General features: G+C 41.7%; 1 protein-coding gene across 11 annotated transcripts in view; it reads left to right on the top strand.

Moving 5' to 3' along the window:
- ptprt (protein tyrosine phosphatase receptor type T) overlaps positions 1-19,517 on the top strand; it is a 612,567-nt gene that overhangs the window by 198,272 nt on the left and 394,778 nt on the right. For all 11 annotated transcript variants that reach the window (XM_039734414.1, XM_039734417.1, XM_039734416.1 and 8 more), the window contains exons 4-6: positions 6,797-6,878; positions 14,295-14,410; positions 14,963-15,137. In XM_039734414.1, coding sequence (XP_039590348.1) covers positions 6,797-6,878; positions 14,295-14,410; positions 14,963-15,137 — 373 coding nt within the window. The remainder of the gene's footprint in view (positions 1-6,796; positions 6,879-14,294; positions 14,411-14,962; positions 15,138-19,517) is intronic.

The raw sequence follows: 19,517 nt of genomic DNA, 5'->3' as shown, positions 1-19,517 counted from the left end.
CTGAATTGATCTCCTCAACTTTCATCTACCCAGTGACTCAAAATGTAATCTACCTTGCCTCCTATTTCAGGCACTCATATCTAGTGATTCTAGGAAGAGGTCTTTCCCGTTCAGTCACTCACTCCCTGAGTGATTCTGGTCAGTTCAACTTACCTTCAGATTAATTAATTGACTCACACTGGTACCCTGTTCAGTTCTCCTTACTTCCAAGGTAAATTACAAACTCCTGCGCATTGACTACTTGTGTGACTCTGATCAGGTATTCCCAGTTGAGCCACTGACCCCAGAGTGTCTCTGAGCAGACCTCCTCAACTTCCCTTGAACCAATGACTCCCAAAGTAACTCTAATCATTGCTTCCCAGTTCAGGCACTGACTCGCTGCGTGACTCTGATTAGCTAATCCCAGTTTGGAAATGGACTTCATGTGTGACTCTAATCATAATCTTCTCAATCTTCAAGTTAATTGATTCACCAGCAGTGTTACCTTGATAAGAATTCCTCTTTTCCCAGGTCAGCCCCTACCCCAGTGAGACTGGGTTCAGTGCCCATTTTCATGAGGAGTCTCAGAATTGCTTTTTGCAAATAGCACTAAAAGTCTGAAAAACTGTCCTACCCCTGAGTAAGACATGGGATGTCGTTATGAAGCATCCTACTCCATCTTTCTACATGGAGTAGGAGACCATGTTTTTACGATTTTACAGTACAGTACCCCAGGACTTAAATTGGCATTTACGATGTTTTCTGATTTTCTGATTGTTTTGATATTTTCTGAAGTTTTCTGATACTAACACAAGACTTCACCACAAAGATGTTGATAATAATAATAATAATCAAAGTAGTAGGAGAAAAAGAAGGAAAACATAATAATGTAGGATCTTCTTCTTTGTTCGGCTCCTCCCAATAGTGGTTGCCACAGCGGATCAACTTCTTCCATATCTTTCTGTCCTCTGTATCTTGTTCTGTTATACCCATCACCTGCATGTCCTCTCTCACCACATCCGTAAACCTTCCTCTTTTCCTTTTTCCTGGCAGCTCTATCCTTAACATCCTTTTCCCAATATACCCAGAATGTAGGATACGGCACTAAATTACTGCACATAATTGTTGCCACTTCACAACAGAATGTAACAAGCACTGAGATGGCAGACCAAGACACACACACACGCACACACTCACTCACACTAAATGAGGCTAAAGCCCAATTATGAATAAATGTATTTATCCATGAATGATTGATGACTGGGGCGGCACGGTGGTGCAGTGGTAGTGCTGCTGCCTCGCAGTTAGGAGACCTGGGTTCGCTTCCCGGGTCCTCCCTGCGTGGAGTTTGCATGTTCTCCCCGTGTCTGCGTGGGTTTCCTCCGGGCGCTCTGGTTTCCTCCCACAGTCCAAAGACATGCTGGTTAGGTGGATTGGCAATTCTAAATTGGCCCTCGTGTGTGCTTGGTGTTTGTGTGTGTCCTGCGGTGGGTTGGCACCTTACCCAGGATTGGTTCCTGCCTTGTGCCCTGTGTTGGCTGGGATTGGCTCCAGCAGACCCCCGTGACCCTGTGTTCGGATTCAGCGGGTTAGATGATGGATGGATGATTGATGACTGTTTGTATGAAAATGTGCTATATAAATAAATGTTGTTGATGATCCATTGTCGTACTTCCCACTGTTATGGCCTTGGCAAATGCCTTCTAAAGTAACAGTTGTTGACATAAGCCATGGCTAGCTCTTTGTACACTGTTTCTGAAGTTGTGCTTACTTTTCCAGGGTCCTGGTTGTTTTCTACAATGCTCTGATTCCCCCCTTATTTTCTGCAAGACTCTATTTGTTTAATGCTCTAGGAGTCTCTGCCTGCCTTCTTGAACCCTCCCAGGCTTGTAAAGTGTAATGGGGGGTTTGTGGAATGCCCAGTGTGACATTTTGCTGTCCTTCCAGCCCCATCTATCTTCAGGGTAATATGCTGGCTGCTCCAGCACAGTTTTATCTGTGACCACCTGTATTTTAATACTGTGACATTGCTTGTGAGTCACATATATGTGTTGAGTCACAGCAATGATCTTTACATGTGTGCTGATTTCCTTAACCCCTTGTTGCCTAAATTTATTTACAATAATATCAAAAAAGAAATGTTTGTGTTTTTGCTGTCAAGCAGCTGCTAAATTAAGTGGAGATCATTAATTTGAATATAGCACACAAGCAAACAATAAACTGGTACGTATTGTAATCTTAGCACAACTTACCTCAAATTTGGACAACTTCTCAAAATTAGCAGCCAAAATCCATGTGCACAGCCACGCCAACACTTCAATTCCATCGGGCGGATGTAATTTCCACTATGACTGCTAGATGGTGTGACCAGTGCTAGTAGGTATCGAATACACATAATAATAATAATAATAATAATAATAATAATAATAATAATAATAATAATACTGCCTGTGTGTGTGGTTTTCCAGCTGCACAAAGTAAAGATCGTAAAAGACTGCCCAGCAGATCATCGGCTGTTCTTTTACTCTCTCTGGATGAACTGCACAGCTCTCGCTGCTTCAGGGACGTGGAAAACATCTTAAAAGACTCCTCACACCCCGCTCATGATATGTTCCAGCTGTTGCCATTAGGCAAAAGATATAGGAGCATAAAAACAAAGACTAATAACTGAACAGCAGTTTCTACCCTGTTGCTATTAGGGCACTGAATGCCACCTAACCACCTCCGATGCAGCAATGCAATTGATGACATCTTGTGTAACATTGTTTCATGTGCAATAAGGTTTTATGTTGAATGTTTGTGTTCTACCTCATTTCTTATCTTATTCTTTCCTATCCTTTTGTAATTATATGTATTTATATATACTAGGGGGCTCTGCCCCCTGCTCGCTTCGCTCCCCAAACCCCAGGCTTGGTTAACCGGATATACAATTTAAAAAGATTGTTATTTCAGTGAATAAGTTATCCCCACCCTGGGGCTGCTTGTGCCGTGCCATGTGATCTGCATGTCGCGCTGCATGATTATTTAAAAGCCTGTAGCTTTAAAGCCATACAATATCTACATACTTCTGACATATCACCTACTGTATGTCCATATATTCGATCTCTTTTTGTTGTTCCATTATTTTACCGAGTAATAATTTCCATTTGTTTGTGCTAATGTGATCTTTATTATCTTTTTTTTTTGATACTTTCGAATTTTCGTACTTTCATATTCTTTAACTTGCGCTGCATGTGTATCGAGCCAGCGTTACTGATTTGACCTAATTCCACATGGTCCAGGCTTATTATTACTTTCCTTATTTTCTGAATTTGCACATAGATTATTAGTGTTCTCTTGTGCATCCTTTTTTTGCCTTCTTTTCTTTCCAACACTTTTGTGTCTCTTTTCGACACGCTGCTCTTTTTTCTTCACTTAGTCATTCACGTGTCATCTAGAATGTATAACATTTTTAAGAGCTGGGAGCACATGAAGTGTGTCTACCAAAAGCATTCCAACAGGCGGAGTGGTGGCTCTGAAGCTAGGGATCTGCACTGGCAATTGGAAGGTTGCCAGTGCGAATGCCAAAAGGGACTCTGCTCTCTTGGGCCCTTGAGCAAGGCCCTTAACCTGCAATTGCTGAGCGCCTTGAGTAGTGGGAAAAGCGCTATATAAATGCAAAGAATTATTATTAACTGTGAGGTTAGATGTGCGTGAACTTGTTTTAAATTAATTGTAAGTTGGGCGTGACGGGTCTTGCTTCCTAAGGTTGTAATGTCTAGTCTCACGTGACAGCAAAGTGTCTCTCCGAGATGATCACATCTCCACCCAAGATTTTTTTTACATAATAGATAGATAGATATATCTTTTTAATATTTCTTTTTTGACACCGCAGTTACTGCACCAAATTTCATTGTATTTCTTACAATGACAATAAAGATACAGTGGAACCTCGGTTCACGACCATAATTCGTTCCAAAACTCTGGTCGTAAACTGATTTGGTCGTAAACCGAAGCAATTTTCACCATAGGATTGTATATAAATACAATTAATCCGTTCCAGACCGTACAAACTGTATGTAAATATATATATTTTTAGTTTTTAAGCACAAATATAGTTAATTATACCATAGAATGCACAGCGTAATAGTAAACTAAATGTAAAAACACTGAATAACACCTTGAACAACAGAGAAAACTAACACTGAAATACTTCACGCTATAGTGCTAGTAACTGCTCGCTAAAAACACTTTTTTTAATTAGTTTTAAGCACAGGGAAAAAATGAACATTTGAAAAATCCGTAATTTAATAAACCACCAAGAAAAGTAACATTGCCACAATGCACGCTATGTAATTACTGCAAACATGAGCTCTGAGGTTTCCATTCATGTTCCTTTTGTCTTACTTGTCTTGAAGTTGACTGCACTACTGACTACATCAACTTCTGTACGGACATTTTAGTTCCAGTAAGAACAGTACGCTGCTATGCTAACAACAAACCATGGATTACAAGTGACATCATGGGCCTTTTGAACCAGAAGAAAAGGTCTTTTAAAGGCGGTCATCAGCATGAGCTCAAGTGTGTGCAGAAGGAACTACGAGTCCAGCTCAGGGCGGCAAAGGAGCAGTACAGGAGAAAGCTGGAGCAGAAGTTGCAGAATAACAGCCTGAAGGAAGTGTGGGATGAGATGAAGATCATCACTGGCTGCAGCTCAAAGCTGGGTGCCACCATCGAGAGAGACATGGAGAGAGAGCAAACCTGATGAACAACTTCTTCAACAGGTTTGACCACCCTAACCCACTCTCACCTCAGAGTAGTGCACCCTCCACCCATCCTTCTGCTGATACCAGCATAGGAGAGACATCCCCACTCACAATTACAGTAGCACAGGTGAGCAGAGAGCTGAGGAGACTTTGTGCCAGCAAAGCAGTGGGTCCAGATGGAGTATCGTCATGACTGCTGAAGGCCTGTGTGTTGGAGCTGGGAAGTCCTCTACAGCGCATCTTCAACCTGAGCCTGGGCTTTGGAAAACCCCAGTCCCAAAGGTATCACGTCCTAGTGAGCCGAATGACTTCCGACCTGTCGCTCTGACGTCACATGTGATGAAGACCATGGAGGGGCTGCTGCTTCGCCACCTGAGGCCACAGGTCCGCCACACCTTCGACCCTCTGCAGTTCGCATACCTGGAGAAGATGGGAGCGGAGGATGCCATCATCTATATGCTATGCCGATCCCCCTCCCACTTGGACTTCAACACCATTTCAACCTTTGCTCCTTAAGGACAAGCTGACAGAAATGGGAGTAGATTCATACCTGGTGGCATGGATCGTGGACTATCTTACAGACAGACAGTATGTGCATCTCGGGAACTGCAGGTCTGACATTGTGGTCAGCAACACAGGGGCACCGCAGGGGACTGTACTTTCTCCGGTCCTGTTCAGCCTATATATATATCGAACTTCCAATACAACTCGGCGTCCTCACACGTGCAAAAGTTCACTGATGACACTACTAACGTAGGCTGCATGAGGAGTGGGCAGGAGGAGGAGTATAGGAACCTAATCAAGGACTTTGTTAAATGGTGAGACTCAAACCACCTACAACTGAACACCAGCAAAACCAAGGAGCTGGTGGTGGAGTTTAGGAGGACCAGGCCGCTCACAGACCCCGTGATCATCAGAGGAGACTGTATGCAGAGGGTGCAGACCTTTAAATACCTGGGAGTGCAGCTGGATGATAAATTGGACTGGACTGACAATACTGATGCTCTGTGCAAGAGAGGACAGAGCTGACTATACTTCCTTAGAAGACTGGCGTCCTTCAACATCTGAAATAAGATGCTGCAGATGTTCTATCAGACGGTTGTGGCGAGCACCGTCTTCTATGCGGTGGTGTGCTGGAGAGGCAGCATAAAGAAGAAGGACGCCTCACGCCTGGACAAACTGGTGAGGAAGGCAGGCTCTATTGTAGGCATGGAGCTGGACAGTTTGACATCCGTGGCAGAGCAATGGGCGCTGAGCAGGCTCCTGTCAATCATGGAGAATCCACTGCATCCACTGAACATGATCATCTCCAGACAGAGGAGCAGCTTCAGCAACAGGCTGCTGTCACCATCCTGCTCCACTGACAGACTGAGGAGATCGTTCCTCCCCAACACTATGCGACTCTTCAATTCCACCCGGGGGGGTAAACGTTAACATTATACAAAGTTATTGTCTGTTATACCTGCATTTTTATCACTCTTTCATTTAATATTGTTATTTATCAGTATGCTGCTGCTGGAGTATGTGAATTTCCCCTTGGGATTAAAAAAGTATCTATCTATCTATCTATCTATCTATCTATCTATCTATCTATCTATCTATCTATCTATCTATCTATCTATCTATCTATCTATCTATCTATCTATCTATCTATCTATCTATCTATCTATCTATCTCTTCACACACATGAGTCTTTCATAACATGCCTAGATAAAATCTTATTAGAAGAGCTGGCAACATCCCAGAAAAGATTCAGCAATTAAAAGCAAATCTTGATGACAGAAGTTTGAATAAAGGTGTCACTTGAATGAGTGAGCCATTGGCAAAACTATCATATCAGTCAGCAAATGAGGAGCACAGCTACATCTTTTACCTCTAAAATTGTAAAATTCCCTCCCTTTAATCTTCTCTACTGTAACTTACATTTTCTGAAATTATCATTGCGGTAGAATGGCGCTAAATGAAGTATAGTATGAATGATCGGGAACACCATTGAAGATGGGGGTCAGTGGTAGGGGGCACTCTTGTGTCTCTGTTGTGTGTGTAATTCATCTGCATGCTTTACCTTACAGGTGATTTTTGAGGCGGTGTCCTTGAAGGCTCATCCTGGATACATTGCAGTGGATGAAGTGCGAGTGTTGGCTCACCCTTGCAGTAAGTGTCTCCATTTTTTGTTTTTTTTCCTATCAGAGTACCTCTTTAAAATTTCAGAGATTTATACCTGTCAGAGCTAACCACGGTACTCCCTCCAGTCTGACCTATCTGGGCTTGCAGTCACCTTCACTTCTCTGGGACCACTTGCTGTTTCACTAAACACAATAAAATATGAGGTGTGCATTCCTGCTGATCCTCATGCTGCTAGATGGTAAGCCAGCATGGAGAACCTGGTCAGCTTCAGTTCAGGGAAGCACACACTGCAAGACCCTGTTGGTGTGCTCCTCAGTGTGAGTGAGGTGGGAGTTTTAGAAATGTCTCTTTGTTCTGCATCCTGAAGCCACATGCTGTCACCTTGATGTGCCTACCACAATGCACTGCACATTTGTAACATTTTTCACATTCAGGGAAGGTGTTTCCTTCTATGTCAGCATCAAATCTGTGACTTACTCTTGGTGGATTTTATTATTTTGTCAAAAGCGATGATTGTCTGCAGCAAACTGGTGAGAGAAATGCCTCATTATTTACTCCAGATGACTTGAATTCAGAGCTCAGAGACTGGCAAGAAGTGTGAGGGGGTAAGCATAAGTGCAATGGCCATTGAGCACAATGTATAGAATAAGCAGACCTGGCAGGAAACCATTTGCTGCTGCCTTTAGTTTTGTGACAGCATCTATTGTAAAAGATGCTTTATAAAAAATATTTATATGTTAATGTATGCTTTAGTAGACTGCTTGTACAAATTTCCTCTGTGAAAAATCTATAATAGAGCAGGGTCATTGATTGTATGACAGCATGTAGACTCTGATGATGCTATGCGGAATATCTTATTTAAAGCATTCGTCTCTCCATTTTTGAACATGCTTCTCGGTGCCTGTCCTGGCAGCGTCCGGCTTAAGGCAGGCGCCAGCTATGGATTCCAGCCGATAGCCCTACTCACTTCCTCAGCACACATACAATCTTGAAGTACCAAGAAGAAAATCCATACAGACCTGGGAAGGGCACGCAAATGTCTTACCAGCCGCACTGATTTGTTAAGGAGTAATGGCAACCGCTGTGCCATCTAAAACAGATGGATACAATTATCTGAAAAGCTTCCAGTTTAAAGGAAGCTATAAAAGTCGGGAGCTTTATAGGATATGAAGTGCTTTGCGATAAAAGACACCGTGTAAGGTGTAAAACAAAACTGAGTGACTTTAAATCTACTCAGAAGGCACTGGCTAAATAAGTTCAGCTGTGTCACAATGTTTACTGTGAAAGGTGCCACATTAAAATGACTGTTTTTTACAAAAAAGCCACGGTTAAGTGTACAGTAAAATTAATTTATTTAAAAGTGGCCGTATAAAGGGTGCAATTTATAACTGTTTGATTTAATTGTGTGATGTACAGCTGTGAAAAGCTTTGTAAAAATATATTTACTCAGAGAAAATATATGAAGAGCATTAAAGGGATATTAGTGGAGGAAGGCTCTAGCTAAAAAGTAAATACAGATTGTCAGAATTTATTAATTTATTTTTTTATTTACCTTTATTTAACCAGGCAAAACAGATTAAGAACATGTTTCTTATTTACAACTGTGGCCTGGAAAGGGCAAAGCCTTAAGAGGGAATTGGGGGGGGTTGTGTGGGGTAAGAAAAAAAAATAAAAAATAAAACATATTAAGAAAGATACACATATACAATATAAACGAAATTACGAAAGAGAAAAAAAAAAGTAATGATAAATAAAGAAAGAAATGAAGCAAGAAACAGTAAATAGATTACATGTTTACAAAAAAAAGTCATAAAAATATTATATAAACAACAAAGAATAAAGTCCAACCCAATAAATCCTGTAAAAAAACATGTACAAGTATGTGATTTAAATAATAACATTTTTAATAAATGCTAAACTATTATTTTTTTATGTATTATGATTTACTAGCCAGGGCGGCACGGTGGTGCAGTGGTAGTGCTGCTGCCTCGCAGTTAGGAGACCCGGGTTCGCTTCCTGGGTCCTCCCTGCGTGGAGTTTGCATGTTCTCCCCGTGTCTGCGTGGGTTTCCTCCGGGCGCTCTGGTTTCCTCCCACAATCCAAAGACATGCAGGTTAGGTGGATTGGCGATTCTACATTGGCCCTAGTGTGTGCTTGGTGTGTGGGTGTGTTTGTGTGTGTCCTGCAGTGGGTTGGCACCCTGCCCAGGATTGGTTCCTGCCTTGTGCCCTGTGTTGGCTGGGTTTGGCTCCAGCAGACCCCCGTGACCCTGTATTCGGATTCAGCGGGTTAGAAAATGGATGGATGGATTATTTACTAGCTGTGTTACGCATCTAAGACGGGTTGAAATCTAAGCAGTCAAAGGTGTAAGCGTTAACGTTTGCAGTGCACCATGGGATGCATGGGTCTCAGTTATTTACCATCTGGTATGGGATTTGTAAAATCAGCAAATGGCAAATGCAATGCATTTTATTACTAAAACTGTGATGTGCCATATGTTTGAATGACAGAGACATAGTAACTGGACAGACACACAGACACCTACTTTTTATTAAGCTAGATTTTCTTTTTTATTAAATTGTTTATTTCTTTATTTTTTTCCATAGGCAACTAACGATAGCATGATACATTACAATTGCTCAGAAACTATCCATTTTATACATTTTGACTGCAGGCAGGTTGAGCGAATTGCAGAAAATAATCCATGTTTTAGTATGCTGCGTAGACTAACTCATGTAAATCCAATTTCAGAAACATCACAAAATAAAATTATTCAGTAAAATGGGACAGTGCAGGAGCACAGCCCTGCCTTACATATGCACCTGCATATTTTCGCTCCATTATTGTTTTGCACTCTTACTTACTTACATATCAGGAAACAAGCGTTGTCCAGCATTGCTGATCTATGGTAAAGGTCTCGGCTTTGTCCGTCAGGTCTTGTACCATTGTTATTCTCCAAGTGTTATGCAGGTATCCTTTTGGTCATTTGGCGGTAGGAGGTACCCATGTCATTGCTGTCTGTGGGATCTGATGGTTCTCGCAGGACGTGGCCAACCAGCTGGAGTCTTCTGTGAGTGAGAGTGATGTGAAGCTTCATTGGTGATGTGATCGTAGAGTCGGATCTTTAAGTATTTGGCATAGGCACCTCTGCTGAAAGCTTCTTATTGACACTTGCTGGGTTGCACCAGCAGCCCAAAAATGATTAAGTACATGTAACTGGTGCCTCTGTGCGCGTGTGAGTCCGCCCCGTGCAATACTGACATACTTTCCAGGACTGGCACCCATTGTGCTCCAGCTTTGTAGGGATAGGCTCCAGCTCTGACAATTCTGACATTTACTATCTTTGTTTGTTAATGGATGGATGAACATTTTAGAAATAGTGTGAACAGTTTTAGAAATTGCATTAAGGTATAGGAAGTGCTTTAAAATAAAAATATCAGCATGAATTTCCTAACATAAAGCTGCAATTTTATAGGACTATGTGCACAAAATACGCAACATGTTGAGCACTTCTCATGTAACACCTATGGCTTGAGTAGGTATCTACTGGAGTCATTTAGCTTAAATCAATTGGTTTCTAACATTTTTCAGTTGCAGTTAACTGTGCCATGTTTCACTAGGACTGAGTGATTTGTTTTTGAGTTATTCTGTCTGCAGACCCATCCCAACACACACTGACATATCTATCTATCAATCTATACATGTATATATAAACTGCTCAAAAAAATTAAAGAAACACTTTGAATGCCCATCAGATCTTAATGGGAAAAAAAATCCTGCTGGCTATCTCTACTGATATGGACTGGGTAATGTGTTAGGAATGAAAGGATGGCACATTGTTTGATGGAAATGAAAATTATCAATCTATAGAGGGCTGAATTCAAAGACACCCAAAAATCAAACTAAAAAAATAATGCGGGAGGCTCATCCATTTTGCCAAAATTTCATTGCAGCAACTCCAAATTGTACTCAGTAGTTTGTATGGCCACCACGTGCTTGTATGCATGCCTGACAACGTCGGTGGGGCCATGCTCCTAATGAGACGACGGATGGTGTCCTGGGGGATCTCCTCCCAGATCTGGACCAGGGCATCACTGAGCTCCTGGTCAGTCTGATGTGCCACCTGGAGGAGTAAGATGGATCCAAACATAATGTCCCAGAGTTGTTCTATTGGATTGAGGTCAGGCGAGTGAGCGTGGAGGCCAGTCAATGGTATTAATTCTTTCATCCTCCAGGAACCTCCTGAATACTCTCACCACATGAGGCCAGGCATTGTCGTGCACCAGAAGGTACCCAGGACCCACTTCACCAGCACAGGGTCTGACAATAGGTCCAAGAATTTCATTGTGATACCTAATGGCAGTCAAGGTGCCATTGTCTAGTCTGTAGAAGTCTGTGTGTCGCTCCATGGATATACCTCCCCAGACCATCACTGACCCACCAACAAACCGGCCATGCTGAACGATGTTACAGGCAGCATAACATTCTCCACCACTTCTCCAGACCCTTTTATGTCTGTCACATGTGCTCAGGATGAACCTGCACTCCTCTGTGAAAACACAAGGTGCCAGTGGTGGACCTGCCAATTCTGATATTCTGTGGCAAATGCAAATCAAGCTCCACGGTGCCGGGCATTGAGCACAGGTCCCACTAGAGGATGTTGGGCCATCAGGCCACCCTCATGAAGTCTGTCTTTGATTATTTGGTCAGAGACATTCACACAAATAGCCTGCCTGCTGGAGGTCATTTTGTAGGCTCTGGTGGTTCTCATCCTGTTCATCCTTTGCTAAAGGAGCAGATACCGGTTCTGCTGATGGGTTAAGGATCTTCCAAGAGAGGCCCTGTCCAGCTCTCCTAGAGTAACTGCCAATCTCCCGGAATCTCCTACATGCCCTTGAGACTGTGCAGGTAGAACTTCTGGCAATGGTACGTATTGATGTGCCATCCTGGAGAAGCTGGACTACCTGTGACAGCTCTGTAGGGTCCAGGCATTGCCTCATGCAACCAGTAGTGACACTGACCATAGCCAAATGCAAAATGTTATTAAAAATGAAAAATATCAGTGGCCTCCACCTGTTAAACCATTCATTCCTGTTTTGGGGGTCATCTCATTGTTGCCCCTCTAGTGCACCTGTTGTTAATTTCATTAACACCAAAGCAGCTGAAACTGATTAAGAACCCCCTCTGCTACTCAACTGACCAGATCAATGTGTGTGTGTGTGTGTGTGTAAATATGTATACTCGCCACAGAAACTGTCAGAAAGAGGTAATAGGAAATATTTTTTTATTTATTCTATCTTTTACCCTATGTCTTCCTTCAGCAACTATCCTCTGTATTTATGTGTGTGTGAACTTCTCTTAACCTGCGCTCCATCTCTCAAGCACATGCCAATAAAGCTTCTTGCTTCTCAGACTCTGTCATTAATTTCGAGGCACTTTTCTTACCTCCTGTCCAGTTTTATACTTGCTGTCTTTGAAGGTAACTCCCTCAGCATGTATCTTAACTCCTCCTTGTGCATCTAACACTTGTATGTCACCAAAGACAAGCTGACCAATCACACCAAAGCCACATTGACCAATCAGATTGATCATGAGGACAGGACACACAGACCTTAGTGTTTTATTATATTATAAATAATAGCTGTGCTACACATCTGAGATTGGTTGAAATCTTAGTGATCAAAGTAGAACTCAGTGATAATGTTTGCAGTGCAACATCTATTTATTTATTATGTAATGCATAAGGGGCGGCACGGTGGCGCAGTGGTAGCGCTGCTGCCTCGCAGTTAGGAGACCCGGGTTCGCTTCCCGGGTCCTCCCTGCGTGGAGTTTGCATGTTCTCCCCGTGTCTGCGTGGGTTTCCTCCGGGCGCTCCGGTTTCCTCCCACAGTCCAAAGACATGTGGGTTAGGTGGATTGGCGATTCTAAATTGGCCCTAGTGTGTGCTTGGTGTGTGGGTGTGTTTGTGTGTGTCCTGCGGTGGGTTGGCACCCTGCCCAGGATTGGTTCCTGCCCTGTGTTGGCTGGGATTGGCTCCAGCAGACCCCCATGACCCTGTATTTGGATTCAGCGGGTTAGAAAATGGATGGTAATGCATAAGGCAATAAAATGCATTTCAACATATGTTGCACCAAAAACATTTGTAGTAATAGAAAACACTATTAAAAATGTTTGTGATGTACCATCTGTTGGAATGAAAAACGCAATCCATTTTATTACCTCAAATGTTTGTGATGTGCCATTGGACATAACAACCTATACAACACACTGATACTCAGACACACAGACTGTTTTTGCTTTAATTTATAGATAAAAATAAGTATCTTTGGTGTCATCAAAGATTTACAAAACAGATTTCACTGAACTGCTTTAGAGGCATAGTCATATTTGGAGTAAGTAAGAGTATAGGAGTGCATTGACAGAGATGTATTTTGTAAAAGATGGCGTACAGTAACATACGAGGGGCATTCAAATATAAACAGGAATTTATGAGCTGCAATTTATTTATTGAATACAATGAAATGACTTACACTTTAAGTGACTGAAGAGATGATAGCCCCTCTCTAAATGACTTGCGCCAATCACATACTTGAGACTTAGAGAGAGAGAGACACTCATTCCCATACTGTTTTTTAAGTCTAGATTAAATCTGAGATGGAATGACTGCTTCATTTGTCAAAAATTGAATAACAATGTGCTGCACAACACTACTAACGACAAGTTCATATATTCGTGTGTTTGTCCAATGAGTCAGTTCTACCTTGCACTCTTTATAAGAACAGAGCATGAAAATCCCTGTATTTCTTCCTGGACACGTGTTATTTGAGTAGCTGACTGGTATTTAGTGAGGTGCTTAGGTAAAGCTCTTCAACATAAATTTTATTTCATTTACATGCAGTACGACATAATGAATGAATGAATGGTTTAATACATATGCACATCCTCCAACTCACTTGTCTAATTTCAGGTCGTTGAGGTCAGAATCTATCCAGGCTTCTTTGGACAAAAAGCACAGCACATCCCTAGAGAAGGCGCCAGTCCATTGCAATTCTCTTCATGCACACATTACACACACTCACATGGAACAGGTTTAAGGTCTCTGACTAACCTGAAACATGTGTCATTACAGAAGAACATACACAAAGAAAGGGAGAACATTCAGACACTGCAAGAAAGATGATGAGACATGAGTCAAGTGCTGGGCTGGTGAATCAGCAGCACTGACCACTGCAATTCTGTGCTGCCCATATCTGGTTTGATGGTATATTAAATCATTTTCACTAATGAAATGCACTAGATTGTGGCCAAGTCCTCAGGTAGTACTACAAAACGTAAACCTATTCAAACTCCCATTCTCTGCAAAAAAAAAAAAAACATGAAGGCAAGCACTGACAATGTGTGTTGCTTCATACAATCCTCAGTGTCCTTTTCACTTTGTTTCAGGGAAAGCTCCTCATTTCCTGCGGCTGCAGAATGTGGAAGTCAACGTTGGACAAAACGCATCTTTTCAATGCTTTGCCAGCGGCAAGTGGTCTCAACACGACAAGCTTTGGCTACAGGTTTGTACATTCATCTAATGTGCGCTGAATACGGGACAAGAACGGGGTTGGACATTTGTTTTTTCATGTTGTTTGATGGTGATTTGAATGCTGTATTTTGTGCAGCTGTTGAGCCTTCACTAAAATGGAGCTTCTAGCTTTTCTATGATTCCATCTCTTTATCTGTCCATTTTTAAAACTGCTTAATCCAAGTAAAGGTCATGGAGGCCAGAGCCTTCTATGCAATGTTTGCATTATTGAAGGTTGGCAATGCCCACCTCCTTACATTCACTGCATGTGAAATGTTCTCTGTGCTCTGAGGTAACTCTAGTAGTAATTGGCATATCTACATCACTGACATTTTCTAGTAAGCACGTCTCAATGTCCTCAACTGAATTGCATGTTAGAAATTCCATATGTTGTTGTTTATGTGAGTTTGGCCTTGATCTCTGTAATCCTTACCCAGAAAATGCCATGTATCCCTACAGGGGACTGTGATCAGCTAGGGTAAGTAAGTGCAGCGTGTGGTCTGTTTTAGCTAGTTATTCCATTTTTTTTGTGTGTGTTTTACAGCAGTGGAATGGAAAAGACACTGCGCTGATGGTCACCCGGGTCGTCAACCACCGTCGCTTCTCTGCCAACGTCAACGTTGCCGACACGTCACAGCGCAGTGTGAGCAAGTACAGATGTGTCATCCGGTCAGACGGTGGCTCTGGAGTCTCCAACTATGCGGAACTAATTGTAAAAGGTAAGGAGAGATAATAATAGGTATTAAGTATTCATCAGAGCCCAGCTGGCTGCGGTGTGCATCATTATCAATGGTAGAACCCTTCATTATTCCAACCGTCAACTTTAACCGCATGTGCTCTAATTTCTTTAATTATCTGCCAGTTGCTTCAGCAGCTTTGTTAGGAGGCTGATAGTAAAAGGAACACAAAGAAAAGCGCTGCCCTGTGCAGCCTCACTGCTTAAGAAAGGCACAGCTATCTTTAGTGCCTGCCCAGGGCTGGCCAGCTTGCTGATGAATGGATAACTGCAAAGTGTCTCTTGAAGGCGCTATCTGTGAAGGATGCTCTTAAATTATTATTATCGAATAGTACTCTGGTAAATGGTAACCCCATGTTGAGGTATAGAAGAAGTACGGCACAGTAGATAGCATGACAGAGTGCACAATTTTGAAGATTATGGAAATCTTGGAAAGACAGAGAGAGACCTGGCTAGGATTCAGAGACAGGACTCGAGCTGCAATGGCTCCTGACCACTGGACCCCCGGGTCACCTGGAAATCAGCTGTTTGGAGGAATTTTAAATGTTTGGTACTATTAACTTTGCTGGTCTAGTCTTTGGTGGTACAGTACCATCTGCCAGAATGAAGAATTTCCAATTGGTGTGATAGAATCTGGTAACGTAGCCCAGGCTTTGTTGAGGCAAATTTTATGGCACACGTCTATAACTCAAATGTCAAATCTTGTGATTTTCTTGAGTCAAGTGGATGGGATTTCTGCTTTGTTTGGTTCATTGCTATTTCACACAATGATGCCATTACTCCAAAAGTTTTGAATCAAGTAGAAAAAACACTTCAGACTGATATTTACTGAGAAAAGGATGGCACTCTGGTGCTGTTTACAGGTATGACTTACGTTTTGTGGATTCTTGTCAGGCTCTTAGTGACATCTAAGCAAAAGAATTGGAAGCAGATTGAGTCGTATACGTATATTTCATTCTAAATATTTTTTGCTTTAGTGGCATTCAAGGATCAAGATGTTTGGAAGTCTGTCACTTCACACCCCTATGTGCCGTGTTGTGAGTGCTGTTAACCGGATGACTTGATAACTTGATTGTTACTCTGTTTGACAATATGGTGTAAGGGTAAGAGCTGTAGAAACCGACAGAGGGTGCTATGAGATTCTCAGAAGAACCTACGAGGCCAAATAGTTATGTTGCTGCATTGATGGAGTGCTAGAGATATTGATAGTATCGATGGCCCCTGGGATTACGTGCAATGGAACAGCAATGGTCAGTGTTGTGCATGAACCAGTTCAAAAGAGCGTGTTCATTGTGCCAGCTCATTTTTCTAAGAACGGTGAACTTAACGTAACGTATTTGCAAGTGAAGAACTTGAACGTGAGTTTGTTCAGTTTTACGTGACATTCTGGATCTGGTTTAGATCCGGATTAAACGTTTTGCCTTACCTTGTAATGTAGGGGAGTGGAGCTGAATACGATATTCAGATTAGCACAAATAGTGGATTTTTAATTTAATTTATTAATTTCGTACAAATTGTTTTGCCATTTATTTGTATTTGGAAAAAATAACAGAAAATAATTTTAGCGCTGTCTGTGTCTGCCTGCTTGTGCTTAAGCTGCACCCTTGCTGACACGAGCACATGATGAAGCTTCGCTTTCACTTCTAGGAAAACGTTTATTATATTTTTCCCCATTGGACATGCAATATATCACATGAATTTTGACTGGCAGCGTAATCGGTTAGTCCACCTACACGCTGGTTCCATTGTCGCCATTTGTGTCATAGAGCGTTAATTTATATGTATACTGCCATCTATTTCATTTCTTTTTTGACCGGAAGGATATTAGCATATATGGTTATACGTATTTGTTGCTGGGCATAACTCAATTTATTTAAATAAAGAAGTTTTCATAATTATTGTACTTTATTCAAAAACACTGTAATAGCCTAACATAAGGCATGCAAACTTGAAAAAAGTTAACTCATAGGTAATGTATTTTCACTCCTTAAAAAATACAAAATGAATTGAACATGAACTAGTTCAGAATTGAAATGGTGAACTATGAACGTGAATTTATTCCTTTTAATCTGTGTGAACTGAAAGTTGAGCTAGTTCTTGTGAGGTGTGAACTTGCACCACACTGGCAATGGTCACCAACTGCCTGTTAGATAGGAGCGTTGCAATCAACTAGAAGACAGCAGGTGGTCCTTCCTTTTGTTCATAGTCCCTAATAGATATTTGTAAGGGCAGTTCACCTTGACATGCCGATCCCTTTAAACATTAGGTGGATCTCAGGAGTGCAGGTGAACCTGTGGCCTCCAGAAAGAGCCCCAGGCATGATAAACTACACGACTTTGTTAACCTCCTGTGTAGTTTATTGTGATACTGCAGAAAGATTTTGAGCTCAGGTGATGTATAACAATCCCTCTCTTGCGAATCTGGTAGGCCTTGAGGCAGGAGTGGAGTCAGGGGCAGGAGCTCAACTGCTGAGGGGAAGAGCAACAAGGGAAGAGGAGAAAGAGTTTGTTATTTGGACAAGTTAGAAAAAGAATGACCCTTTGAATGTGTAAAATAGCAGACCAACAGTCCCAAGTGAGCCTACTGGTCCACCACCTGCATTGTTTTGTGTTTTCCTTTGTACCAATGTGATCTTTCTTTGCCAATTCTTACCCGTTAGTTTGCTTTCTTTGGTTTGGGTGACTTCCAGGCATTCGTAATGGTCCCAGATAAAAAGTAAGAAAAGTTTGCAGGGCTGAGGTAGTGGCCTTGTCAGGCCATGGTATTTAAAATCCATACAACTGGGGCTGCATTGCCCACCTCCTCAAAAATCCAATATTTACCTCCAGATGGCATTCCAATTCCTAGATCTTGAAATTTCAAGGCAAATGCAGAGGGGACATTTACAGTAAAAGCAAAGCTACAGTCAGAGTATGGCACCCGGACACAAGTGTTCCTGCTGTTGAAGTGTTTAGGGGCTGTGTGAATGTTTATGTTATATAGAACATTTCCCAAAAGCTCTTTACATCGATATTGTAGTTTGACTGTGTCTTTTATTTACTGCAGTGATCCATATTTTTATAACTGGATCACAGGCAGGTTAACACAGAGACAGTCAGGGATTTGAACTGAGCTGGCAGGCTTGTGTTCTCCAGTCTGATTCTTCATCTAGTAGGTAACAACACAAGTCTATGAAGTTGCTTGGTTGGCCGCACTGCTATCTCATCCTCATCTCAGGGTCGACCCTCTAAGTATATGACTGTGGAGTTTGCTACAGATTTCCTCAACCAGTTCTGCCATACGTGTCTTTAGTGGAGCAACCATTAATTTCTGACACGTAATTCAATCTTTAACTGAAGGAATTCTTTTTATCTTGGAGAATATTAAGTGCATCAAAAGGTCATCTTGCAGCCTTAAGATTGAAGAGATTTGGCTTCCTTAGCCTGTCAAAGTAGAACCTGTCCTTCAGTCCAGGCCTGCATTTCATTCCTCTTCTCTGTCCAGCATTTCACGTTCTTCTTGTTGAGTGACTAGATATTCTATCCCTGACATCAATAATTGTTAATTTACATTTTAAATGCAATGCTTCTGAGCATCAGCTAGATGAGAATATCGGTTCGGTGGGCAACAGTCAACTTGGTGAAAAGACAACTTGGAGAAAGGACATCTCAGCGAAAGATAACTCCGCAAAAAAAAAAAACTCGGCGAAAGACAACCCCGCGAAAAGACATGTCGGCGAAAAACAAGTCGGCAAAAGACAATTCGACGAAGAAACAACTTGGCAAAATACAACTCAGCAACATCCTTTACCAGTTAGGTAATAGTTGGTTTAAAAAAAATTATTAATTATATTTAAATGACAACGTGATTTAAAATGTTGAAAATAAATTTATATAATTGACAAACAAACTTTATTCTACAGATGGAACAAACTCTATCTTACACAATTACTAATCCTTTATTTAAATTGTATTGATTGTAATCGTATGATAACAATATTTAGAATACAAAAGGTGACCTGCAAGTATAGCGTAAGGAATATCTTTACTCTCAACGTATTGGGACTCTCATAAAGCAGGTGATTCTGTGGGTTTTCTGGCGCTCTACGTTGTCATTTAAATATCATTAAAAAATCTCTTTGAACCTAACTATTACCTAACTGGTAAAGGATGTCGCCAAGTTGTCATTTTGTCGAGTTGTCTGTCGCCCACTTGTGTTTTCACCGAGTTGTCTGTCGCCGAGTTGTCTTTTCGCCAAGTTGTCTTTTGCCGAGTTGTCTTTTTGCCAAGTTGTCTGTCGCCGAGTTGTCTTTTCGCCAAGTTGTCTTTCGCCGAGTTGTCTTTTTGTTGAGTTGTCTGTCGCTCACTTGTGTTTTCGCAGAGTT

The sequence above is a fragment of the Polypterus senegalus genome, chromosome 14 (genome assembly GCF_016835505.1).
Source record: "Polypterus senegalus isolate Bchr_013 chromosome 14, ASM1683550v1, whole genome shotgun sequence".
Lineage (NCBI taxonomy): Eukaryota > Metazoa > Chordata > Cladistia > Polypteriformes > Polypteridae > Polypterus > Polypterus senegalus.
This window is presented reverse-complemented; position numbering and strand designations above follow the sequence as displayed.